This window comes from Mustelus asterias, chromosome 16, assembly GCF_964213995.1.
Source record: "Mustelus asterias chromosome 16, sMusAst1.hap1.1, whole genome shotgun sequence".
In the NCBI taxonomy this organism is placed as follows: Eukaryota; Metazoa; Chordata; class Chondrichthyes; order Carcharhiniformes; family Triakidae; genus Mustelus; species Mustelus asterias.
Window position 1 is genome coordinate 32,870,193 of NC_135816.1, and position 24,897 is coordinate 32,895,089.

Below are 24,897 nucleotides of genomic sequence, written 5' to 3' on the forward strand. Positions count from 1 at the left end.
CAGTTCTGAACAAGAGTAACATTCAAAATGCTAATTCTGTTTCTCCCTCCACAGTTGCTGCAAGACCAGCACTTTTATTTCAGCTTTGCAACAACCCCAGTATTTTGCTTTTAATATCAATCTAGACTCTCACCTGGCATTCATATGCTACCATGCATGCTTATGCAATTAATATTGCTGGAAGCCTCACGTAACACTTTTTTTTTCTCTCTCTCCCTTCTTCCTCTTGCCAAACAAGGTGACACACAGCCAGAGGCAGAGGGGGTCAGGGAGACCCGCATGTGCTGACCCCATGAAGGAGACAGTATGATGGTCTATTACTGAGGCCGTGGCCAGCTGCAGGACTGAAACCATTGACAATGATGGAATTCTGCTACCAATTCTTGCCTCTCATCACACTGCTCCTTCATCACACATACTCTTCTGATTTACATGGTATAAGCAAAATATCTCTAACTATACTCCCTCCCTGGGCCACAACCTTATTGTTGTGCCTTTCTCCTTTCAGATATCAAAGAAGTGCAACCTGGCCATTCAATGGAGAAACCTTTACAAGAAGATAGAGATGATCAAGATACAGACAGTTTGTCACCTTTCATTGTTGCAGCCACCACCTCAGATACTGACACTGCATAATTCAGAGCATAGTACAAGGGATGGTGACTGCTCATCCTAAGACACCAGGCTCAACTGGCCTGCAGCTAGGGCGAGGGGCAGCATGGTGGCACAATGGTTAGCACTGCTGCCTCACGGTACCAAAGACCCAGGTTTGATTCTGACCTTGGGTGACTGTATGTATGAATCATAGAATCCCTACAGTACAGAAGGAGGCCATTCAACCCATTAAGTCTGCACAGACTCTCTGACAGAGCATCTTACTCAGGCCCACCCCCCTGCCCTATCCATGCAACATCAGGCATTTACCTCATTAACCTACAAGCTTAGGGACATTTATCATGGCCAATTCACTTAACCTGCCCATCTTTGGAGTGTGGGAGGAAATTGGAGCACCCGGAGGAAACCCAGCAGACATGGGCAGAATGTGCAATCTCCACACAGTCACTCAAGCCAGAATTGAACCTGGGTCTCCGGAGCTGTGAGTGCTAACCACTGTGCCACAATGCTGCCCCTTGGCATGTTCTCCAATTAGGTGCATTGGCTATTCTAAATGCACAGGGTTGCGTGAATAGGGTGGGGAGGGGGGCCTGGATAAAATGCTCTTTCGAAGAGTCAGTGCAGACTTGATTGGCCAAATGGCCTCCTCCTGAACTGTAGGGATTCTATGGATACAATGGGTGCCAACACGTGAGTTCTGCTGCAGAAGACTCAGATGAGTTCTCCAAACTCATGGGCAGCGTAAAGAAAAAGGCTGATGGCAATGCACAAGTAAATATTTGGTGCACCGGGGAAAGGTCACAGAGAGCCTGAGTGCACTGTCGAGGAGAATAGAAGAGTCCAGAACCAAACTGGCACATGGTGTCGTGTAGAGCTTGGAGCTTATCCTTTCTGGCATGGCAGTGTTGGCAACTCCATCAGCACAATTGTGGATGGACCTGACTATGATGCACCATTTAAAGACTGATATCTCAGCTTCTATTGCAGCACCAGCTGCTTCCACTAGAGGTCTGAGCACTGGAGTTGCTGCTCAGATTGAAATGATATGATGCCAGTTTGGTGCCATGCAAGCTTGGCAGCATTGCTCTGAATGACGGTGTGCGAAGCGTGTCCCAGCACTCCAGTAATCTGTGCTCCAATAACTACCCTCCACCCACCCACACACACACACACCGCCAAGGACACAACAGTAATTCCATGGAGCATAAACATGCTACCCTCCTACCACAATCAATTTGCCAATGCCTGTGCTCTTTTTGCCTAGTAAGCGTTTTAACAACACCAAATACCATTAGCTTTCGGAGCACTGCTCCTTCGTCAGATGGAGTGGAAATCTGATTTCTGAATCTGAAGTCTGAGTGGAAAGCAGATTTCCACTCCATCTGACGAAGGAGCAGCGCTCCGAAAGCGAATGGAATTTGCTACCAAATAAACCTGTTGGACTTTAACCTGGTGTTGTTAAAACTCTTACTGTGTTTACCCCAGTCTAACGCCGGCATCTCCACATCATGACTCTTTTTGCCTAGCCAGCTGGCCAGTCCAGACCTCTGTTACCCATACAAGATTTTGCATCCAAAATTGGAGCTTTTATGCCTGGAAGTCATCTTCCAAGTTTACCTGCAATGTCCTTCACTGAAAGTCAGTAGCTTTCCATCAGCTATGCTGCAGCCACTGAGGTAGCGCTATGAAGGAGACACTAGGACAATGCATAAGCATGATGAGTTGACTTTTGTATGGAATATTGGATGGATTGTTTGATTAATTTGGTTTGGAACGTTTATTTTGTGATGGCTTTTGTTTTTGCATCATGGCCATGTTGATGTTGTCGCTGTCAGTGACACAGGGAATGTAAGACTGTCGGGAATTGGTTACTGGTGTCACATTTAGACAGGTTCTTCATAAACAGCCAGTGCAGAAAATCAGTCTAGGTTGCTTCCTCCTCCTGCTCCTGTGCTGTACACCATGCAGCTAATGGTTCGTCCTCATAATGAGCTTGTGCAGCATACAGCAGATCACAACTAATTTTGAGACCCTTTGACCTCCTCACCTCATCATATAAGATTCCAAACATTCCTTCCAGGTCAGACAGTGATGAACATGTACTCACAATGTGGTCCTCTACATATTGGGAAGACCAAATACAGATTGGGTGACGGCTTTGCGGAACACCTCCATTTAGTCCACGGGATCCCTGACCTTCCTGTCATTTTAATTCTCTACCCTGCTCCCATCCTTATCTTTCTGCCTCCTATCAAAACCAAAACAAACTTGGGGAACAGCACTTCATCTTTCAACCAGATATTTACAGCCTTCTAGGCTCAACAGGAGAGGTGATGGCCTAGTGGTATTATTGCTAGACTCTTAATCCAGAAACTCAGCTAATGTTCTGGGGATCGGGGTTTGAATCCTCCCACGGCAGATGGTGGAATTTGAATTCTATACAAACTATCTGAAATTATTAGAATCCCTGCAGTGCAGAAGGAGGCCATTTGGCCCATCGAGTCTGCACCAACCACAGTCCCAGCCAGCCCCTATCCCCATGCATTTATCTTAACAAGTCCCCGTGACACTAAGGGGCAATTTAGCATAGCCAATCTACCTAACATCCACATCTTTGGACTGTGGGAGGAAACGGGAGCACCCGGAGGAAACCCATGCAGACATTGGGAGAATGTGCAAACTCCGCACAGACAGTGACCCAAGCCGGGAATTGAACCCGGGTCTCTGGCGCTATGAGGCAGCAGTGCTAACCACTGTGCCACCGTGCTGCCCACAATTAAGCATCTACTGACCATGAAACCATTGTCAAGTGTCGTAAAAACCCATCTGGTTCATTGATGTCCTTTAGGGAAGGAAATCTGCTGTCCTTACCTGGTCTGTGACTCCAGAGCTACAGCAATGTGGTTGACTCTCAACTGCCTTCTGAAATGGCACAGCAAGCCACTCCGTTCCAGGGTGAGTAGCGATGGGTTATAAATGCTGGCCAGCCAATAAAGCCCATATTCCCAGAAATGAATTTGTTAAAAATTGAGTTCAGTCATTTTAAATTGTAACTTCTACCTCCATTTCTTTTTCCTTTTCTTTGCTAGTGTCTTTTTGCCTCTCTTGTTTTGCTCTTATTTTCTTTGCTTTTTGGATAGCAGCTAATCAAAATCCTGTCATTCAAATATCCTCTGGACACATCTTTTGTTTCTTGTCTCATTAACTACTTCTTGCACCATGAAAGCTTCTGTCATTTAATCTTTCCTGCCCCCCTCCCATCCCCCAACCTATTACAGACATTCCCTTTAATTCTGTTTCCCACCCTCTTTCCTTTCATTTGTTTAATATTTATTACATTCCTATCTTGATCCCCATTCTGGTGGAAAGTCACAGACTTGAAACACTGGGTTGAATAATATGTGCCGACACAGTGTGCGTGTGGGCTGTGCACCCAGAAGCGGCCAGCATTCAGACTCCCTAGCCCGCTGTCCAAATATACATCGGGCAGGACTTTACAACCTCATTTGTCCCGAAACCGTGAAATCCCGCCCGAGGTCAACAAACCTTTCCGTTGTCCGCCCCTCGCCCACTCCGATTCTCATGACGGGTGGGGTGGTAAAATTCCGGCCATAGTGTAAATCGTGCCAAGTAAGGATGCTGGGCTTGCCAGTGACACCCATATCCAATGAAAGAATAAAGGAAAAAAACCCTCTTGCTGCCAACCCTCTGCCTCTCGTGGCCCTAACCCACCTTCGTGCTGCCAACCTGCCACTTCTGCTGCTCTCTCATTCACCGTCCTATCAATCCTTGCTCTTGCCATCTTTCCCCTATTCCGACTGCTCACCGCTTCCCTCTCCTGAACCCTCACTGTGAGAGTGGGCTCCAGAGGTGAGCAGCGAGTGACAGGAGGAGCAGCTTTGACTTACAGGAGGTAAACGCTCTTCAAGTGGGTTTGTGATCAGCTTCATCCCTTTTTGATCAGAAATCTGATAAACATAGAAACTAGAAGCAGGAGAAGGCCAGTCGGCCCTTTGAGCCTGTTCCGCCTTTCATTTCGATCATGGCTGATCATCAAATTCATTATCCTGATCTCACCTTCCCCCGCCTTGTTCCCTTTAGCCCCAAGAGCAATATCTAATTTATTTTTTAAGTCATGCGTTTTGGCCTCAACTATTTCTTATGATAGTGAATGCCACAGATTCACAACTCTCTGGGTGAAAAGATTTCTACTCACCTGAGTTCAAAAAGGTTTACTCCTTACCCTTAAACTATGACCCCTAGTTCTGGACACCACCCCCCCCCCCTCCTCCCCCTCCCCACCATCAACACCTTTCTGAATCTACCCTGCCTAAACCTGTTAGAATTTTATGTTTCTAGGAGATCCCCTCTCACTCTTCTGAACACCAATTAATATAATCCTTACCAATTTAGTCTCTCCTCATATGACAGACCTGCCATCCCAGGAATCAACCTGATAAACCTTTACTGCACTCCCTCTATAGCAAGGATATCCTTCTTCAGACAAGGATACTAAAACTGCACATGATATTCCAGGTGTGGCCTCACCAACGTCCTGTATAATTGCAGTAAACCATTCTTACTTCTACTCAAATCCTCTTGCAATGAAGGCCCACATACCATTTGCCTTCTTTACTGCCTGCTGTGCCTACACGCTTACTTTCAGTGACTAATGCACGAGGACTCCAAGATCTCACTGAATATCCAGCTTTCTAAATTTACACCCATTGAAATAATAATCTGTCTTCCTGTTATTCCTACCAATCCCCAATCCTGACAATCAGACAATTTACTCAACAATGAATTGAATGTGTTTGGGGATATGCTGGGACACGATTCCTCTCCACTCGTGGGCAGCGGCCTCACTTACTCCACCTCTGCCTGATGGATTAGGGAGGTGTTGCTGGGGGCATTAAAGCACATGTGGGGTGGAAAGGGAGATTTATAATCGAGTGTTTCCTTTTGGAAGTCCCTTGACTTCGAGCACAAAGGCACCTTCTGGTGACTCCTTGGTCTTTTCATCTCTACAGATCCTGATTCTCCAAACAGGAAACCAATTCTTACCAACATTCTGCTTGGTGGTTTAACATATAAACATTCTTTCCCTTTGCATGACACAGCAGCAGCTGCTTTCTTCCCCGGTCACTCTGTCTGATTTTGAGAGTCTGTCCAACAAAGCCAACTGCTGCTCTTTTCTGTCAGGGTGTGAACTCTGACACTCTCCCCCAGTCAAGGGCATTTTCATAGAATCCCTACAGTGCAGAAGGAGGCCATTCGACCCATCGAGTCTGCGCCGACAACAATCCCATCCAGGCCCTATCCCTGCAACCCCACATACTTACACTGCTAATCCCTCTAACCTACGCATCCCGGGATATTATGAGGTAATTTAGCATGTCCAATCAACCTAACCTGAACATCTTTGGACTGTGGGAGGAAACCCACGTAGACCCACGGAGAGAATATGCAAACTCCACACAGACAGTGACCCAAGCCGGGAATCGAACCCAGGTCCCTGGAGCTGTGAGGCAGCAGTGCTAACCACTGTGCCACCGTGTTGCCTCTTTTACATTAAAGTAAAAAAGGGAGTTTAAAGCATAACTGTCTTGTAAAGTCTTGCATTTGTAACAACAGTCACTCTGCTGAGTACTACAGGGCTCCTCCAGACCAGTCCAGATAGCAGAAAGCATTCTGTCAGCAGGCCTTGTACCTCCACATCACGTTTTGTGTGTGCATTTTGTGCACATGTGCAGTGGCTGCACACCAGGCTGGGCATCAGATGGTCCCTTCACCACTCTGGTTTCCTATGTGGTTCCAAGGTAGCTGACACAGTGGACTGCTGCAGGTGAAGGCCAAAGAATCGAGCATTGGGCCTACATAACCCTCTACCTGCAGTCAGATAAGAGCTGGATGGTGAGAGACTGAAATCCCTTTTGGTTGCAAAAGAGCAGGGTCAAAATTGGCCAATTGATGTGAGTGCAATCAAAGTAAGCCACAAGTAGGCTTACATTAACACTACAATGAAATTACTGTGAAAATTCCTTAGTCGCCACATTCTGGCACCTGTTCGGGTACACTGACGGAGAACTTAATATGGCCAATGCACCTAAACAGGACATCTTTCAGGAGGAAACCGGAGAACTTGGATAAAATCCACGCAGACGCAGGAAGATCGTGCAGACTCCACACAGACAGTGACCCATGACTAAAGCATAGGCTTATTGCCAATTAAAGGAAGCAGGTGGTTGGAACTGAAGCCAGGTGAAGGAGGAGGGCCTCAATGCCTGCCTGGAGCGCCAGCCCTTCAGTCTGTTATCAGGAGGCTACCACCAGACAACTAGACTTTTTCCCCGATGCCTCCGGGATCTGGAAGATTTCTGAAAAGTTCCAGTTGGCTTCTGATAAACTATAATGATTTTTCAACACTGACTACCCCCCTCTGCCCAGGTAGCCCTGCTAACATCCCATCCCGGAGAGGGATGGAGTTGGGAACCAACATGCAGGCTGGCAGTGTGAAGTTTGCACCCACCCACCTCCTTGCCAGCCCTCATCGGGGCAGAGAAATTCAGCCCCGCCCATGATTTCCATGGTAGCTCATTTCTCACATTCGAACCACATACATCTTAGTACAAAAGATATTTTAATGTGAAATATTTTAAATTTCAGATGTTTTTACTGCAAAATATTTGTGCACATTTTCTGGTTATGATCTACTATCTATATTTTTTAGTGGCCAACATGTAGGTTAATGATAAGTAGTGTTTTCCTCATTCAGAAGCCACATTGTTTCTCACAGCTGAGCACAGCCGAATCTGAAAGAACAATTCTTGACTTTCAACTCTGTGCCAGCAGATGTCCCCAAGCTTCTGTGCAATAATGTAATGTGATAGTGGAGACTCTCCAAATCTTGCCTTTTAGGGACTTGAGGTTTAACCCTGGATGTTTTGAGCTATGATCTTATCTTTGATTCAACAAAAAACACTGCTCCTACTTACCAGTGATAGCAACCCAATTTTAAAATTGAACGAATTTCCCGCCAAATTAAATGTTCTGCTCTTGCCCCTTTCCTGAAAGTATTGCTGATTTTTTTCTGTGATTTGGACAGCTGGTTGCCGTAGGTATTCTTAAGTTGCCGCTACCTTCACTCAAAATGCCAGGTGGAATAAAGAAACATAGGAATATTTTAATTTGTGGTGAATTCACTACATGGTGTTTATAAAATAGCTCAAGTGATTTTATTTTCTTAGTTTTTACCATTGAAAAGTCAAATAACTACTGCTATTCCTTGGAAGCACAAATATTTATGTAAGTGAAAGAGTGATATAAGAGCATAAAGCATTTATGATTTTTTTTTCTAAAAATGGGAGGCAGTTCCAGTTCAGAAATCTATCAATCTCTGCTTTAAACATACTCAATGACGGAGCTTTCACAGCCCTTTGGGGTAGAGAATTCCAAAGATTCACAACCCTCTGTGTAAAGAAACTTCTCCTCATCTCGGTCCCAAGTGCCAACCCACTTATTTTGAAATTGTGCCCCCTGGTTCTAGACTACCCAACCAAGGGAAACATGTTACTTGCATCTACTCTGTCTATTCCTTTAAGTATTTTGTAGGTTTCAATGAGATCACCTCTCATTCTTCAAAACTCTAGAGAATACAGGCCCAGTCTGCCAATCTCTCTTCATAAAACAGTCCCGCCATCCCTGGGACAAGTCTTGTGAACCTTTGTTTCACTCCATCTCTCGCAACAATATCCTGTCTGGGGTAAGGGGACCAAAACTGCAACTAGTTCTCTAGATGCAGTCTAAACAAATTCCTATACAATTGAAGCAAGACCTCACTACTCTGTACTCAAATCGTCTTGTAATAAAGAGGATTAAGATAAAGTCCAAAAATGTGCAGATTAGGTGGATTGGCCATGCTAAGTTGCCCCTTAGTGTCCAAAGACACTAAAGGTTAGATGGATTAGCCATGGTAAATGTGTGGGGTTACGGGGATAGGGCGGAGGGGAGGGCCTGAGTGGGATGCTCTTTTGGAGAGTTGGTGCAGACTCAATGGGCTGAATAGCCTCTTTCTGCACTGTAGGGATTCTATGATTCTAAAAACTAACATTCCATTAGCCTTCCTAATAGCTTGCTGCACCTGCATGCTAGCCTTCAGTGACTTATGGACAAGGACACCCAGGTTCCTTTGTACATCTACACTTTCTAATTTCTTACCATTAGTCGAGGGGTCAATAACCATACATTTGGGGTAAGAGATAGAAGGTTAAGAGGGGTGTTGAGGAGAATCTTTTTCAACCAGAGGGTGATGGGAGTCTGGAACTCACTGCTTGAATGGATGGTTGAGTCAGAAACTCTCGTAACATTTTAGATATTCACTTGTGTTGCCGTCAGTTAAGAGCAATTATGGATGGATAATAGATCTCCTCTAGACCCTCTCCAGCGTGATCACATCCTTCCTATAATGTGGTGACCAGAAATGCATGCAATACTCCAGTTGTGGCCTAACTAGTGTTTTATACAGTTTCACATTGATTTTGATTTGATTTGATTTGATTTATAATTGTCACATGTATTAACATACAGTGAAAAGTATTGTTTCTTGTGCTATACAGACAAAGCATACCATTCAAAGAGAAGGAAACGAGAGAGTGCAGAATGTAGCGTTACAGTCATAGCTAGGGTGTAGAGAAAGATCAAATTAATGCAAGCTAAGTCCATTCAAAAGTCTGACAGCAGCAGGGAAGAAGCTGTTCTTGAGTCAGTTGGCACATGACCTCAGACTTTTGTATCTTTTTCCAGAAGGAAGAAGGTGGAAGAGAGAATGTCCGGAGTACACGGGGTCCTTAATTATGCTGGCTGCTTTGCCGAGGCAGCAGGAAGTGTAGACAGAATCAATTGATGGGAGGCTGGTTTGCATGATGGATTGGGCTACATTCACGACCTTTTGTAGTTCCTTGCAGTCTTGGGCAGAGCAGAAGCCATACCAATCTGTGATACAACCAGAAAGAATGCTTTCTATGGTGCATCTGTAAAAGTTGGTGAGAGTCGTAGCTGACATGCCAAATTTCCTTAGTCTTTCGAGAAAGTGGAGGCGTTGGTGGGCTTTCTTAACTATAGTGTCGGCATGGGGGGACCAGGACAGGTTGTTGGTGATCTGGACACCTAAAAACTTGAAGCTCTCGACCCTTTCTACTTCGTCCCCATTGACGTGGACAGGGGCATGTTTTCCTTTATGCTTCCTGAAGTCGATGACAATCTCCTTTGTTTTGTGGGAGAGGGAGAGATTATTGTTGCCGCACCAGTTCACCAGATTCTCTATCTCATTCCTGTACTCTGTCTCGTCATTGTTGGAGATCCGACCCACTATGGTGGTGTTGTCAGCAAACTTGAAAATTGAATTGGAGGAGAATTTGGCCGCACAGTCATAGGTGTATAAGGAGTGTAGTAGGGGGCTGAGAACACAGCCTTGTAGGGCACCGGTGCTGAGGATGATCGTGGAAGAGGTGTTGTTGCCTATCCTTACAGATTGTGGTCTGTGAGTTAGAAAGTTCAGGATCCAGTCGCAGAGGGAGATGCTGAGACCCAGGCCACGGAGTTTGAAGATGAGTTTTGTGGGAATAATAGTGTGGAAGGCTGAGCTGTAGTCAATAAATAGGAGTCTGACATAGGTGTCCTTGTTATCTAGGTGTTCCAGGGTTGAGTGCAGGGGTAGGGAGATGTTATGGATCCATTGCTATGGATCTGGAGCCACATATGGGTTATACCAGGTAAAGAAAACAGATTTCCTTCCCCAAAGGACATAAGTGAACTAGATAGGTTTTGATGACAATCTGGTAGCTTCATGGTTGCCATTACTGATAGATACCAGCTTTTTAATTAGATTTATTTAATTACTTGAATTTAAATTTCCCAGCGACAGTGGTGCAATTTGATATCACATCTCTGGACCATTAGGTTCGGCCTCTGGATTACTAATCCTGTAGGATAAGCATTATGCTACCATTCCCTTTAATGTTCACCTGAGAGAGCAGACAAGATCTCAGTTTAACATCTTCTCCAGAGAATGGCATTATAATTACTGGAGCACTCTCTCAATGCACCATGAAGGAATATCTGCCTAGATTTTGTGCTTTTCTGGTGAAGTGGAACTTAAACTCATAATCTGCTGATTCAATAGTGAGAGTTCGACTACTGAGGCACAGCTATCACAATGGCTGACAATGGGTCAGGAACCAAGGTGTCAATAGCTATTCATAGAATCCCTACAGGAGGCCATTTGGCCCATCAAGCCTGCACCGACAACAATTCCACCCAGACCCTACCCCGTAACCCCAAATATTTACCCTGCGAATTCCCTAACTCTCAGGGGCAATTTACCATGGCCAATCCACCTAACGCACACATCTTTGGAGTGTGAGAGGAAACTGGAGCACCTGATGAAACCCATGCAGACACGGGGAGAACATACAAACTCCACACAGTCAACCGAGGCTGGAATTGAACCTGGGTCCCAGGCGCTGTGAGGCAGCAGTGCTAGCCACTGTGTCAGAGTGCCGCCCTTTTCATTCATTTTTTGGGCATAGGCAAGTAATAGAGGCCTGTAGTTAAAATAACTGCATGATGATAGCTGACTGTGTTTCTGGCATTGGCCCTCCTGTTTGATGCTGATCAACCTGTAAAAGTTTCATATTAATGAAGTCAAAACCCTGATGATGACAAAGGCACTGGCAGCAAGAAGGGCTAAGTGTGTACCATCTTATGCACATGGATTTCTAAGAGTCTTACTGGGGCTTGGCTATTGTTCCTTGGTAAACACAAGGTACAAAATGTATTGCTGGCCGTACATAAAGTGTCTGCCATTTTCTAATGAACCAATGCACTGGTGGTATAATTTGTTACTCAGCAACCTTTGGAAAAAAGCTGTACCGGAAACCCCCAGGTGTCAGTCACGCCTATCCTGGAATGTGGCTGTCAGTCCTACAGTTGGTGGGTGTAGTTCTTGGATTGCTTCTCTAGCGAAGGCAAACTTGAAACAGCTTTGAGTCCCAGTGAAGTCCAGGAAGGTTTTGGGAGTGCAAATATGCACACAACAGAGTTACAGCAAGTATGCACACTTTCTGATGATAATGCTAGACTTTCCCCTTTTCTCCTTTATGGTTGTTTATTCTTTCTATGTTTCTCAAGCAGCACATATGGAAATGTGTGGTATAATAACAGACTATGGCTATTATCAAAAATGACAATATAGCCATAGTCTACTCCAACTATACATTGGCCAAAATTTGATTAATTCATCTCGTACTAAGATTTGCCCTGTCTCTTTAAATGCAGCAAATGTTCAGTTTATATAAGGTGAGCCTGCATCTGACCTACGATCGGCAGGCTTAGAAAAAACCTGATTGCTGTTCACAATGATATTGTGACCTTGTTTGAAATAGAATTGAAATATCAATGCCAATTTGAGGCACCACAGTTAACCCCTACCTGAACTAAAAAATATGACAATCTGGCTTGCTCGATTTCTGCTCCTTTATTTCCTGAAATGCATTGAAGAATCAGGTGCAGCAAGTTCGAACCAGAGAAATATCAGCTCCATTTTATCCATGACCATCCTTTAGGGTGGCAGGTCTGCCAGTAGATTTTTTTTTATTAGTGTTACAATTAGGCTTACATTAACGCTGCAATGAAGTTACTATGAAAATCCCCAAGTCGCCATTCTCCGGCACCTTTTCGGGTACACTGAAGGAGAATTTAGCATGGCCAATGCACATAATTAGCACGTATTTTGGACTGTGGGAGGAAAGCGGAGTACCAAGAGGAAACCAATCTAGGAGAACATGCAGACTCCGAACAGACAGTTGACCCAAGCCAAGAATAGAATCCGGGCCCCTGGCTGTGTGAGGCAGTGCTGTGCTCCACTGTACTGCAGGTGGAAGCACAAAGAAAAAAATTGCTGTTTCCCTCTACTCTTCACCACCTCCTTCCAGTGTTTAAGTTATTGAACTGTCTATGCCTCATAATGCTAATATACCACAAAGTTCTGGAATGATATGCAAATCCATCCATTTCCAAATGATGTCTGTTTGAAAGAGAGTGAAAGGTAGAACAGGGAGAAATAACATGTATTTTCTAAACTTGATAGATTAAAAACTTTGTAGGGAAGACATAATAAAATACTCTAAAATCATATGTTGTATTGTTGCAATTTCTTTTATGTTCTTTGGAATTCAGTATTGCTAATCATCAACGCATACTTTCCAATTTTATTTAAAGTTTATTAGTCGCAAGTAGGCTTACATTAACACTGCAATGAAGTTACTGTGAAAATCCCCTAGTCGCCACACTCCGGCGCCTGTTCGGGTACACTGAGGGAGAATTTAACATGGCCAATTCACCTAACTTGCACATTCTTGGACTGTGGGAGGAAACCGGAGCACCCAGAGGAAAGCCACGCAGAATGTGCAGACTCCACACAGACAGTGACCCAAGCCGGGAATCAAACCCAAACCCCTGACGCTGTGAAGGAGCAGTGCTTCTCACTGCGCCACTGTGCCGCCCTGTAAAAACAGACACCACTGTGGCGCTGTCATGGAACCTGGCAGCTCCCCGTCAGGTAATTGAACCCCGATCTCCCATACTAACCTCTACATTAATGAGGAAGCTGCATTTCCATTCTGTTAGTGTGTTAGTGCTTGGTTATAATGATCAACAGGTCTTTGGTTATAAATATCAAATCAGAGTAATTTGTTTTCAATATGTCACATGCATGAAATAATTTTGCATGTTGAATTCATCATGGTTTATGGGTACAGAATTAAACAGTTCATGGGGGCACCCAAATAGAGACTGATTGATCTGCCTTCATAATAAAATAAGTCTGGTGCTTTGTGTGGAGTGTTTTTTCTTTCGAACCTGAACAGTTGTCTTATCAATCTGTAATAACAACTTTCCCTGTGTTTTTTCTTTGTGATCCACTTCCAAACAACAAAATTTCATAGGAATGAGATGGCATTATCCCACAGACGTACAAAGCAATGACATTGAGAGTAGCGGGTTACAAAAATACTGCATTGGACTAGCCATGTGCTGTGTAGGGTGGATCTAATTAGATTTTGATGCGTGACAATAATAAATCAAATCAAATCAAATTAAGAAGGGCAGGCCATTTTTTTTTCAGTTGGGTAAATCAGACATGAAAGGATAAAGCACAGCCTTGCACGTTTCATGCGGCACAATGGTACAGTGGTTAGAACTGCTGCCCTACTGCGCTAGGGACCCAGGTTTGATTCCCGGCTTGGGTCGCTGTCTGTGTGGAGTTTGCACGTTCTCCCAGTGGGTTCCCTCCTGGTGCTCCGGTTTCCTCTCACAGTCTGAAAGGTGTGCTGGTTAGGTGCATTGGTCATGCTAAGTTCTCCCTCAGTGTACCCGAACAGACGTCGGAGTGTGGCAACTAGGGGGTTTTCACTGTAACTTCATTGTGATGTTAATGTAAGCCTACCTGTGACACTAATCAGTAAACCTAAACTTAACACTTTAACTGTTTTCAGTTGGGTAAATCAGAGATGAAAGGATAAGGCACAGCCTTGCACATTTCTGCACAATAAGATGTAGCAACAACTATTGTCCAAGTATTTGTCTGAAGCAAAGACGATTTGGTGCAGTGAGGAGTTCAGCCTGGTGCTGTGCTTGCTCGGTAAGGAGTCTAACAACACCAGGTTAAAGTCCAACAGGTTTATTTGGTAGCAAACGTCACTAGCTTTCGGAGCGCTGCCCCTTCGTCAGGTGAGTGGGAGATCTGCTAACAAACAGCAAACAGGGCATAGAAAGACACAAACTCAATTTACAGAATAATGATTGGAATGCGAGTCTTTACAGCTAATCAAGTCTTAAAGGTACAGACAATGTGAGTGGAGAGAGCATTAAGCACAGGTTAAAGAGATGTGTATTGTCTCCAGACAGGACAGCCAGTGAGATTTTGCAAGTCCATGCAAGTTGTGGGGGCTACAGACACTGTGCTTGCTGACAGGTGTTGTTCTGGCCTGTCCTTCACAGCGTTTCCTAGTAACCGGCTGCACTGCACACAAACTTGAGTGAAAGGCCCGCCCATTCCCGGGCCGTCATTGTCATTTCCTGTTCGGCTATTGGCTGGTGCGCAAGGGACGCTCAGCGAAGCGTGGCAGCCGATTGGTTCGTCCCGCTGTCAATCACAGGCCGCTGCTGGCTAGCGAGTTACTGTGCGCCCCTCCGGCCCGCTCCGCCAGGGCGATTCGCTGATGCCGCTCTCAGCATGGCGGCCTCCAGTCTCCTCACTTGATGCGATTGTCGGTGTCAGCGGGCAGGATGGGCGGCTTGGGGGCCAGATTGGTTTTAATCGTGGCCTCGCTGGTGGTCATAAGAGCGAATGCGGACGGTGAGTGACCGGGCGGGGGTTGTCGGAGGGCTGCTGCCTCGCTGCCTCCCTCAGTGGCACCGACAGGGAATGATGGTGTGTCTCCCAGAGCAGGAGCTATGCAGAAAGAGAGCATTCATATCACAGTGTGCAGCAAGGCCCCGACACATTGTGGCAGCACTCTTCATTATCAGGCAGAAATTTTCAGAAATTTGAATACATAATCCAGGCTAACGCTGCAGTGCAGTCTAAGTTGCTCTAGGTGTTTTGTCTTTTGGGTCGGATGATAAACCGAGGTACGGTCTTCACTCTCGGCTAGGTGTAAAAATGTCATACACCACCATTCCTGGAAGAGCAAAACTGGCCTGGTGTCCTGGCCAGTATTGATCTTTTAACCAACACCCTGAAACTCCCATTGCCCTATTGCTGTTTGCGGGATGTTGGGCACAATTTTGGCTTGCACATTTCCACATTTCATAGATCATAGAAACCCTACAGTGCAGAAAGAGGCCATTTGGCCCACCGAGTCTGCACCAACAACAATCCCACCCAGGCCCCAACCCCCTCGTCCTTGCCTATTTACCGACTAATCCCTTTAACCTACGCATCCTGGGACACTAAGGGGTGGTTTAGCATAGCTAATCAACCTAAAGTTTAAAGTTTATTTAGTCATTAGTGTTATAAGTAGGCTTACATTAACATTGCAATGAAGTTACTTTGAAAATCTCGTTGTCGTCGCCAAACTCCGGCGCCTGTTCAGGTACATTGAGGGAGAATTTATCATGGCCAATGCACCTAACCAGCACGTCTGTCGGACTATGGGAGGAAACCAGAGCAGCCGGAGGAAACCCATGCAGATACAGGGAGGCCATGCAGGCAGTGACCCAAGCTGGGTCCCTGGCATGTGAGGCAGCAGTGCTAGCCATAGTGCTGCATCTAACTAACACCCTGAAACTCCCATTGACCTACTACTGGTTGCAGGATCTTGTTGGGCACAATTTTGGTTCACACATTTCCACACTACAACAGTGACTACACTTTGGCTTTAAATGGGACATCATTGATCAACTTTGGAACATCAACTGGCTGAACAAATCAAATAGCTCTAATGCTTCGGGCATAATGGAGCTTGAGCAGATCATATCACCAATAACTTTATTCTAAGCTAATTTCACATCCAGAACCAGAAGTGGTAGTCGTGGTATCACTGGATAAATGAATTAAATGCTTGTACAAAATTTGAAAGAAATGTAGTCATACAACATTTTCATTGTTTCATATTTTAATTTTGTAATGTTGCTTACAAGTGTAGCCAGTGGTCACTACGTCTATTCTTTTTAATGGCTACATGGGAGGTCTCCCTTTACCAACACCCTTGGGCTTACTATTGCTCTGGTCAAAAATGGTATTTTGACAACTTTTCCATTACTAAAACTTGGGGTGTTTTTAAAAAATATATTGGGCTATTAGAAATTTAAAAAAAAGAAACTTGCATTTGTGACCCAAAGTGCTTTTTAACTCCTGAGCGGTGACACATGATGAATGGACTCCATCCTATGATCTTATATCAATAAAAAAATGAGTCGTGGCTCAATTGTAACACTTACTTTTCTGAGTCTCTAAGCTATTTCTAGTCTCACTGCTAACATTTTTCCATCATCAATAATGATGTCTGAGCATGGAGCAGACAGTCTCAGACTTACTTGTTAGCTAAATTTTCAGAGTTTTTGTAATTGGATATAAATATCAACAGCAATCTCGCCATACGTTTAAAACATAGGAACAAAGTTTCCTGGCAATCGACAGCAAATTACAGGGAAAACCTGTAATCGTATCACCAATAACTTTATTCTAAGCTAATTTCACATCCAGAACCAGAAGTGGCAGTCGTGGTATCACTGGATAAATGAATTAAATGCTTGTACAAAATTGAAAAGTAGTTTCAGGAACTGATATGTTAACATAGACACTGTCCTGCCTTCTGGAACTATAGTTTGAAGCAGCACCGAGCTAATAAAAGCCTTGAGGCAGGTTTTGATAATCTTTATTAAATTGTATAGCTAGAGGCTGTTCAGACTGAGCTTTGTGAATGGTGGAACACCAATGTGATAGGAAATCGCTTATTAAATTCTAGAAAACACTATGGAAAGAAATGCTTAATTATTTGCCATTTATCTAATTTACATATTCATATTTGTAGTGTTACCATTTTTGGGGGGAAAAAGTCACAAAAGTTAAAAAATTGCACAGTAGTTTTGGTTGTGTTGCGTACAGCTCCGGCTCAAAAAGGTCTTGTGGTCTTAAGTTTATGTAGTCATACAACATTTTTAATCAAAGAAAAATGTTTTTTTGAACAGCTGAAGTTCAAAGAGATGGCAGTCCTTCAAAACACCTGTCCGCAGAAGAGAGTGATGACATAACTTCCAATTCAGTCAGTAATGTTGAACTTGAAAGAACGGACAAGCAAACTAAAAGAAAGTTTCCAACTGCAGAAATTGCTGATGCTGTTCTGGGAACTGGAATTCCTTCTAATCAAGAAGCAATATTGTCTCTTATTCAGAATATAAAAAATGAACATACTGCCTTTGAAGTAAAAGATACACCCTGTGCTGATGTGAGTGGAGAAAATGGAAAATGCAGTGTGCCAGAGGAGATATTTCCTTCCCTTACATATATCCCATCTAGTAGTCCAGAGGGAGAGGTGCCTGGAGAGAGAGAAACAGGCATTCTGCAACCAGTGCCAGTTGAGAGCCCAGCAGCAGAAGAAGCCAATGCTACTGAAACAGCCAGAGCACCGAAAGTAAACTGTGATGAGAGGAATATGACTGGATTAGAGAACTTCATTGTCCAAATTCTTAATAGCACACAAGTAAGAGAAATTTACTAATTTACCCCTGTAATTATATTTTGGAGAATTTGCTGATAATTTCACAAAGTCTTGCGTTACTTTAGCCATTGCCATGTATACGTATAATAGTATATTTTTCAAAGTCTAAGCCAATGCTATTTTATATGCATTTGCTGCCAAGCATGAGGATGATTGATTTTTAAAAAAACATTCTCCCTTTCCTGTTCAGAAACATCTGGCCCCTGCTCAGATCCTATTTACTACAGTATAAATGGGATTGGAATTTACAGACATGTGTTCCACGCTGGTGTACGGTTTGTTGGAACTTTAAACTGAATGGAATAAAAATCCAGAGGGGCAAAAATTATTATTAGTAAAATATTGGCACTGTAACACACTGGAGCAATACTGGATGTGGGTTTGTGCCTATGGTTGAGCTCATGCTGAATTTGCTTTCCTGTTCAGGCAAATAAGCTACAAACTACCTGGGGGATAGGAGGTAAATTGTACTGTGGCCTTATTCATTGAATTTTGGAGATTTTTGCATAAACAATATGTCCCAATTTTGGAATTTGTAATCCAAAATGTCGTTCTTTATGATGGTCTGCCTGGTTAGGAATTCAGAGCTGTGATTATTAGGTCACCTGACTGACAGTAAACCAGGACTTTAAAGATACTTTGGTTTATTGGCTCAGTGACTTTGAAGTTTTAGTGCTGATAGCAATAAAAGAGCAGATTTTGCGTTTCCGATTCTGACAACCCCTCTAGCTTTGTAAGTGCTCCAGATTTGCAGCTTTTATACAAGTTCTTGCCTGAATATTTGAATGGCTCCCCGCTGATTAATTAGTGGAAGCTGGAGCTGCTGCATTAAGCAATAAAAGACCTCTGTGCTATTAATTAATCATGCGGTATCAATCTGCAAAATGTTTCTACTGGTTACTGTCCCATTGCATGGAATTGCTGCTGAAATTAAATGGGGGCGTTCATTAAACTTGAAAGAGAAAAGGTATTGATTGCGAATTGTATTTGTGTGTCACAGAGAGATAATGCATGTTTTGGCATTCAGAGTATCCTGTTAAAGTTTATGATCTTGCCCTTGTAGTCAGGACAGGTGCAGACTGGATGCCAAGTGATTTCTCCTAGAGGATAGAAGATAGGTCATTCTCTGTTTGTTACAGATGCTTTGAACCAACACTGGCAAATTCCCTGACTGCCTTCTGCTCAGACGTTTCATGTGGGGAACAGGGGAATCTGAAGAGGCGATAATGAGTTTTTAAAAAATCCACAAATGCATTTGAGTTTTAAACTTTGAAGTTACTGACTGATGCCAAAGCATGACGATATAAGTAGTAAATGCTTGCAGATTGTCTTTATTGCAGTTATGTGCTGCACCAGCGTCTAGTAAGACATATAGACATGTATTACATTTTTCTTAGGCTATTAAATCTAGATTTTTGAAACAATACACCTGTAGAAATCTTAAAATAAGCTCCCTTTAACTAGTTATGTTTTAAATCATGACCAAAAAAGCTTTTTATGTTTGGACAGCACTGCTACCTCACAGTGCCAGGGACCTGGCTTCAATTCCGGCCTTGGATCACTGTCGGTGTGGAGTTTACACGTTCTCCCGTGTCTGCACGGGTTTCCTCCCACAGTCCAAAGATGTGCGGGTCAGGTGGATTGGCCTCTTAGTGTTAGGGGGATTAATAGGGTAAACACGTGGGGTGGTGGGAATGGGGACTGGGTGGGATTATTGTCGGTGCAGGCTCGATGGGCTGAATGGCCTCCTGCTGCACTGTAGGGTTTCTATGATTCTATGTTTATAAATCTTAAACATATAATATGAATAAGAAGTACTCTGTTAAACTAGTGAGTAAAAGCATTGAGTCACATGGACTAGAAGGTCTAATATTTAATCATCTTCCATCTAGTGACTCAATGCTTAAAACGTGTGCATCTGTGAAGATGGCTGAGGATGTATTTGGGCTTTGCTGAGATGCCATCATGATGAATAGCCTCCAACTCTTACTGTATGGACTTACTTGAACAGCCATTTGTCTGAACTATGAGTGAAACTGCATGCTAACAGAAGTCAGTGTTATTTGAGGAGGGGAAAACATAGGGTAGAAGTGTCCATAATTACACTGATGGTTTTGCAGCATCAAAACCTGTTTATGCTGTGATTTATAGGGGTGAACAAATGTGCCGGTGACCCACACATTTCTTAGACAAGTAGCCAATCTCAACCATGCACAAAGTGGTTGATCAGGCGAGGGAAACTTGGAAAATAAGTCATCAACGACATACTTTTTCCATCTTTAGCTGCTGCTGACTGTGCCAAGGCACTGTTCGTCTTTCCTCTTGGGAAAAGAATGGTGCCATTGCAAAGAGGTACTGAAAAGTTTAAAAAAAGATGGGTGAAAGCAAAAGGGGTGGAAGAGTTAGGGATAGATTATGATTGAGCAGGAGATTGAAATGCCAAAACAATTGGATAAGCACAAGATGTAACAGCAACTGCACAGTAGATTGAATTTTCAGGGTACCTAGTAAATGAAACATTCTACACCATAATTGAGCTATTATTTTTAGTATCTGGCTGGAGGATGTACAAATAGTTAAATATAATATATTTTTCTGTTTTCTTTCTTTGAGTCTGGACTAAGGAATGCAATATATATATATTTACAGGACCTAATGGAATTCCTGAACGCCAATGGCACTGATTGCTCTGTAGTCCTTTTCTACACGCCATGGTGTCGCTTCTCTGCAGACCTTGGTCCACATTTCAACGCACTGCCACGTGCTTTCCCTTCACTGCAGTTTCTGGCACTGGATGCATCTCAGCACAGCAGGTACTCATGGCAACATTTTGGATTAAACTTGTTGGAAACAGGATGTCATGGAGATGGTTTAAATAATCTTGCATTTGAAATAATTTGCCAAGCTACTAAATGTTTTGAAAATCATTCTTCCAACTTTGTTATTTCAATAATTTATTGGGAAGAAGTGGATGAGTAAAACCTTGGAGTTTTGGCAGTTGGGCCATTTATGTTTGGCTATGTTCAGTCAAGCCACAAGTTGAACTTGATTTCTGATTTCATGGTTGCTTTAGTCAGAGATTAATTATTTCAAGGTGAATGGGTTGAGTCCAATGTTTTGTCCACAGAAGACCATAAATAAGTTGGGGCTCTGTGACAAACCATTGGCTCGACAGAGCGATTGAAGTAGATTTGATTTATCCTTGTGCTGTTGAGTTGTCACTCTAAGCTGAATCAGAACAGTGAGGCATCAAGTAAAGGATGAGCATGCTCCCATAGGAAGGAGGGAGAAATAAAAGTTGAAGTAGCCCTGGGCCACTTTTTTATACTTTCGAATGGGGCCAGATGCACTATGGATAAAGGTCTTCGGAATAGGTTACTTGATTCTTTGGCCCAGTTGACATGTGACGTCTGACAAATCTGTTAGTTCTTTGAGGAGGTAACAAAGAAGTTAGATAAAGGAGAACCAGTGGACGTGATTTATTTAGATTTCCAGAAGGCCTTTGACAAGGTGCTGCATAGGAGACTGTTACAAGTAAGCTAATATAAATAAGTTAAGAGCTCATGGTGTTAAGGGTAAGATCCTGGCATGGATAGAGGATTGGCTGACTGGCAGAAGGCAGAGATTGTGGATAAAGGGGTCTTTTTCAGGATGACAGCCAGTGACTAGTGGTGTGCCTCGGGTTGGTGCTAGGACCACAACTTTTCACAATATACATTAACGATTTGGAGGAAGGAACTGAAGGCACTGTAGCTAAGTTTGCAGATGATGCAAAGATATGTAGAAGGACAGGTAGTATTGAGGAAGCAGGGGACTTGGATGGGTTAGGAGAGTAGGCAAAGAAGTGGCAGATGGAATACAATGTGGATAAGTGTGAGGTTATGCACTTTGGAAGGAGGAATGGAGACATAGACTATTTCCTAAATGGAGAAATGCTTAGGAAATCAGAAGCACAAAGGGACTTTAGAGTCCTCGTTCAAGATTCTCTTAAGGTTAACGTGCAGGTTCAGTCAGCAGTTAGGAAGGCAAATGCAATATTAGCATTTATGTTGAGAGGGTTAGAATACAAGAGCAGGGATGTACTTCTGAGACTGTATAAGGTTCTGATCAGACCCCATTTGGAGTATTGTGAGCAGTTTTGGGCCCCATATCTAAGGAAGGATATGCTGGCCTTGGAAAGGGTCCAGAGGAGGTTCACAAGAATGGTCCCTAGAATGAAGAGCTTGTCGTATGAGGAATGGTTGAGGACTCTGGGTCTGTACTTGTTGAAGTTTAAAAGGATGAGGGGGGGATCTTATTGAAACTTACAGGATACTGCGAGGCCTGGATAGAGTGGATGTGGAGAGGATGTTTCCACTAGTAGGGAAAACTAGAACCAGAGGGCAAAACCTCAGGCTAAAAGGACGATCCTTTAAAACAGATGAGAAGGATTTCTTCATCCAGAGAATGGTAAATTTGTGGAACTCTTTGCTGCAGAAGGCTGTGGAGGTCAGGTCATTGAGCGTCTTTAAGACAGAGGTAGATAGGTTCTTGACTAATAAGGGGATCAGAGGTTATGGGGAAGAGGCAGGAGAATGGGGATGAGAAAAATATCAGCCATGATTGAATGGCGGAGCAGACTCGATGGGCTGAGTGGCCTAATTCTGTTCCTATGTCTTGTGGTCTTATGGACATAGAAAGAATAATAGAACATTTTGGAACGTTTTAATATGATCGCCACCATGACGTGGCAGAAAAGCTCACCATCCTGTAGTACCCAGGCTTTCCCCTGCAGCCCTTCTTAAACAAAGGCACAATATTTGCTACCCTCCAATCTTCAGTCAGCTACTTGTGACAGCTGACAGAAAATAAAGGTCTTACTTGCACACAGTATAAGATATTATGTTGAATGTAACATTTTCCAAGGTAATCAAAACCTTAAGGTGTTATATTAAAATATGAGGATTGTACTTGGCTCTAGGGGGCAGTGAAAGGAATGGAAATAAATTTAAGACTGTACAAAACAAAAATGCATATTTCTTCAGTATGCATCTTGTAAAGTATCCAAACCATCTCTAGAAATTCTAGACTCGTATGGAATATAACTTCAGTTTGGGGTCATATCAGATTTAATATGACTTCAATAAATTTCTTTAAATATTTTGATTTTTTTTTAATAGTCCTCATTCTCTCAAAAGCATTAAAAACATTTTGAAAAAGAAAGATGGTGCAAGCACACTTAATATTGTCATGAGCGGCAGTGTTAAACTATCTTTTGAACTGCACACTGCAGCGAGAAGTGTCGGCCAGCAATGAAGTATGACAAAAGCAAAATGTTATAATCTACAAAATGCACGAGCTCACTTATCGAAATGAGCCTGTCACCTATTTATTTGTTCTACTAACCTCAATAAATCTTTCTGCCTCGACCGTAAATGGAAGAATCATTCCACTTGAGCCTTCCTTTTCATCATCAAAAAAAATGCATCAGGATTTGACAATTTGCCGAAGCAACCTTTTTTAAAAGTAGAACTTCCTAGTGTGTATATTATATAAGATGATGAATACAAATCAGGATATGTTGCTTGATGCCAGCTCCTCTTCGTTGGAATTAATTATTTGTTCCGTTACTTTAAGCCTCTCTACTAGGTTTGGTACTGTAGCTGTTCCCAACATCCTCTTGTTCCAAGGCGTCAAGCCAATGGCCAGGTTTAATCATACGGACAGAACACTTTCAACGTTGAGAGCTTTCATTTTTAATCAAACTGGTTAGTAGCAATTCTCACTAATATTTGGGTATTCACTAAAGGTATCATTTTAATTTAAAATTAGAACTATGTTTGTTCTGTGTGTACAGATAAAGATTTGGAACCAGTACAGTCTCATGATAAGCTAGTATTATGTAGCTATTTGTACAATTTAGAAAGAACAAGGGATTTAACCCCAGTTCACCCGACTTGCTGACCCAATGTTGTTTTCAGACATCTCTCGTGTCAAAGATTGTACCTGTTTGGTAGTATTGATTACTGTGCTTTGGGCAGTTTTTACCGATTTACTTTCTTAAAGTCTATATTTATTTGAAGCCAAAAAGAATCCCGTTTATCTCCCTCTCTTTCTTCCTTTTACTCATTCTGTCTCTCTTTCTCCCTCCATTCCCCTACCCCATCATTACAATCTGCAGCTGAGACTGTGGATGGACTGTCTGCTCCAAGACCGTTATTGCTAACCTCACCATTGACAACTTAAGCTGAATGAGCCATAAAATGTGATGAAAGACAGAGTCTACACTAGACAACTGATTTTTCTTTCTTTCTTCCCTGTGGTGAAGGGAATTCTCAGCACCTTCCCATGTGAGGCAATGGAGATGAGGAATTCATGGGTTTGGAGACTCATAGTGTATCTTAGCACTGAATAGTTAACTCAGTGCACTGCCTCCTTTCTAAAAATGTTGATATGCTGATATCTTGTTTCATTTATCTGTTTTTGGAATAAATAAGCCAGAAAATAGCAGAATAGGTCAGAACAGGATTAAAAAGCAATAGTTGCAGTTTTAACAAATTCAAATGTAATCTGCAATGCCTAATTATTTCCCATTGCAATCCATTTTAAACAATCTGATCTGCTTTCCAGGCATAGAAGCAAATGGCACCGTTGAGGTGATGGAGCAAGATCTGAGTGGTCCACTTCCCAGTGTTGCAGTGAGAGGCATTGACTGGCTGCTTGTCTTCTCCGTGTTGTTTGTCTGTGTTTTTTTAATTTACGGTACAGTGCAGTCAGATAGTATCAAGTGGTTGATCACAGGACAAGAGCATGAACACCAGGACTGAGCTCATGCAGACATTGATCACAACCCACCACAAAGAGAAGCTGTACCAGACACCTGGGAGCAGTGGAAGATGTTCATAAAGGAGTCAGCTTTTTAATCTCGCAATTCCTGTTTGTTCTGCAGCGTTTAAATTATGGATATAAATATTCAATAATTAAGGCCTGGTTAGTTTTGAATAAATGTGAAATATTTCCCAAA

General features: G+C 43.0%; 2 protein-coding genes across 2 annotated transcripts in view; both read left to right on the forward strand.

Annotated features, from left to right (window-relative positions):
• The window catches only part of LOC144505084 (UPF0461 protein C5orf24 homolog), a 35,704-nt gene extending 34,670 nt beyond the window's left edge, over nucleotides 1-1,034 (forward strand). The window contains exon 5 of the transcript XR_013499762.1: nucleotides 239-1,034. The gene's annotated coding sequence lies outside the window, so the exon portion shown is untranslated. The remainder of the gene's footprint in view (nucleotides 1-238) is intronic.
• A 13,736-nt stretch (nucleotides 1,035-14,770) lies between these two features.
• Nucleotides 14,771-24,897, forward strand: txndc15 (thioredoxin domain containing 15). Its single transcript, XM_078230877.1, has 5 exons — nucleotides 14,771-15,028; nucleotides 17,365-17,876; nucleotides 20,544-20,707; nucleotides 23,511-23,641; nucleotides 24,504-24,897. The coding sequence occupies exons 1-5, from the start codon at nucleotides 14,932-14,934 to the stop codon at nucleotides 24,698-24,700; spliced, it is 1,101 nt and encodes a 366-aa protein (XP_078087003.1). The 5' UTR covers nucleotides 14,771-14,931; the 3' UTR covers nucleotides 24,701-24,897.

Excerpts from the sequence above, each read along its gene's own strand:
- txndc15 (XM_078230877.1), top strand. The coding sequence starts at position 14,932 with ATGCGATTGTCGGTGTCAGCGGGCAGGATGGGCGGCTTGGGGGCCAGA. Across the intron at positions 15,029-17,364 it reads CATAAGAGCGAATGCGGACG|CTGAAGTTCAAAGAGATGGC; the intron begins GTGAGTGACCGG and ends TTTTTTGAACAG. Across the intron at positions 23,642-24,503 it reads TTTCATTTTTAATCAAACTG|GCATAGAAGCAAATGGCACC; the intron begins GTTAGTAGCAAT and ends TCTGCTTTCCAG.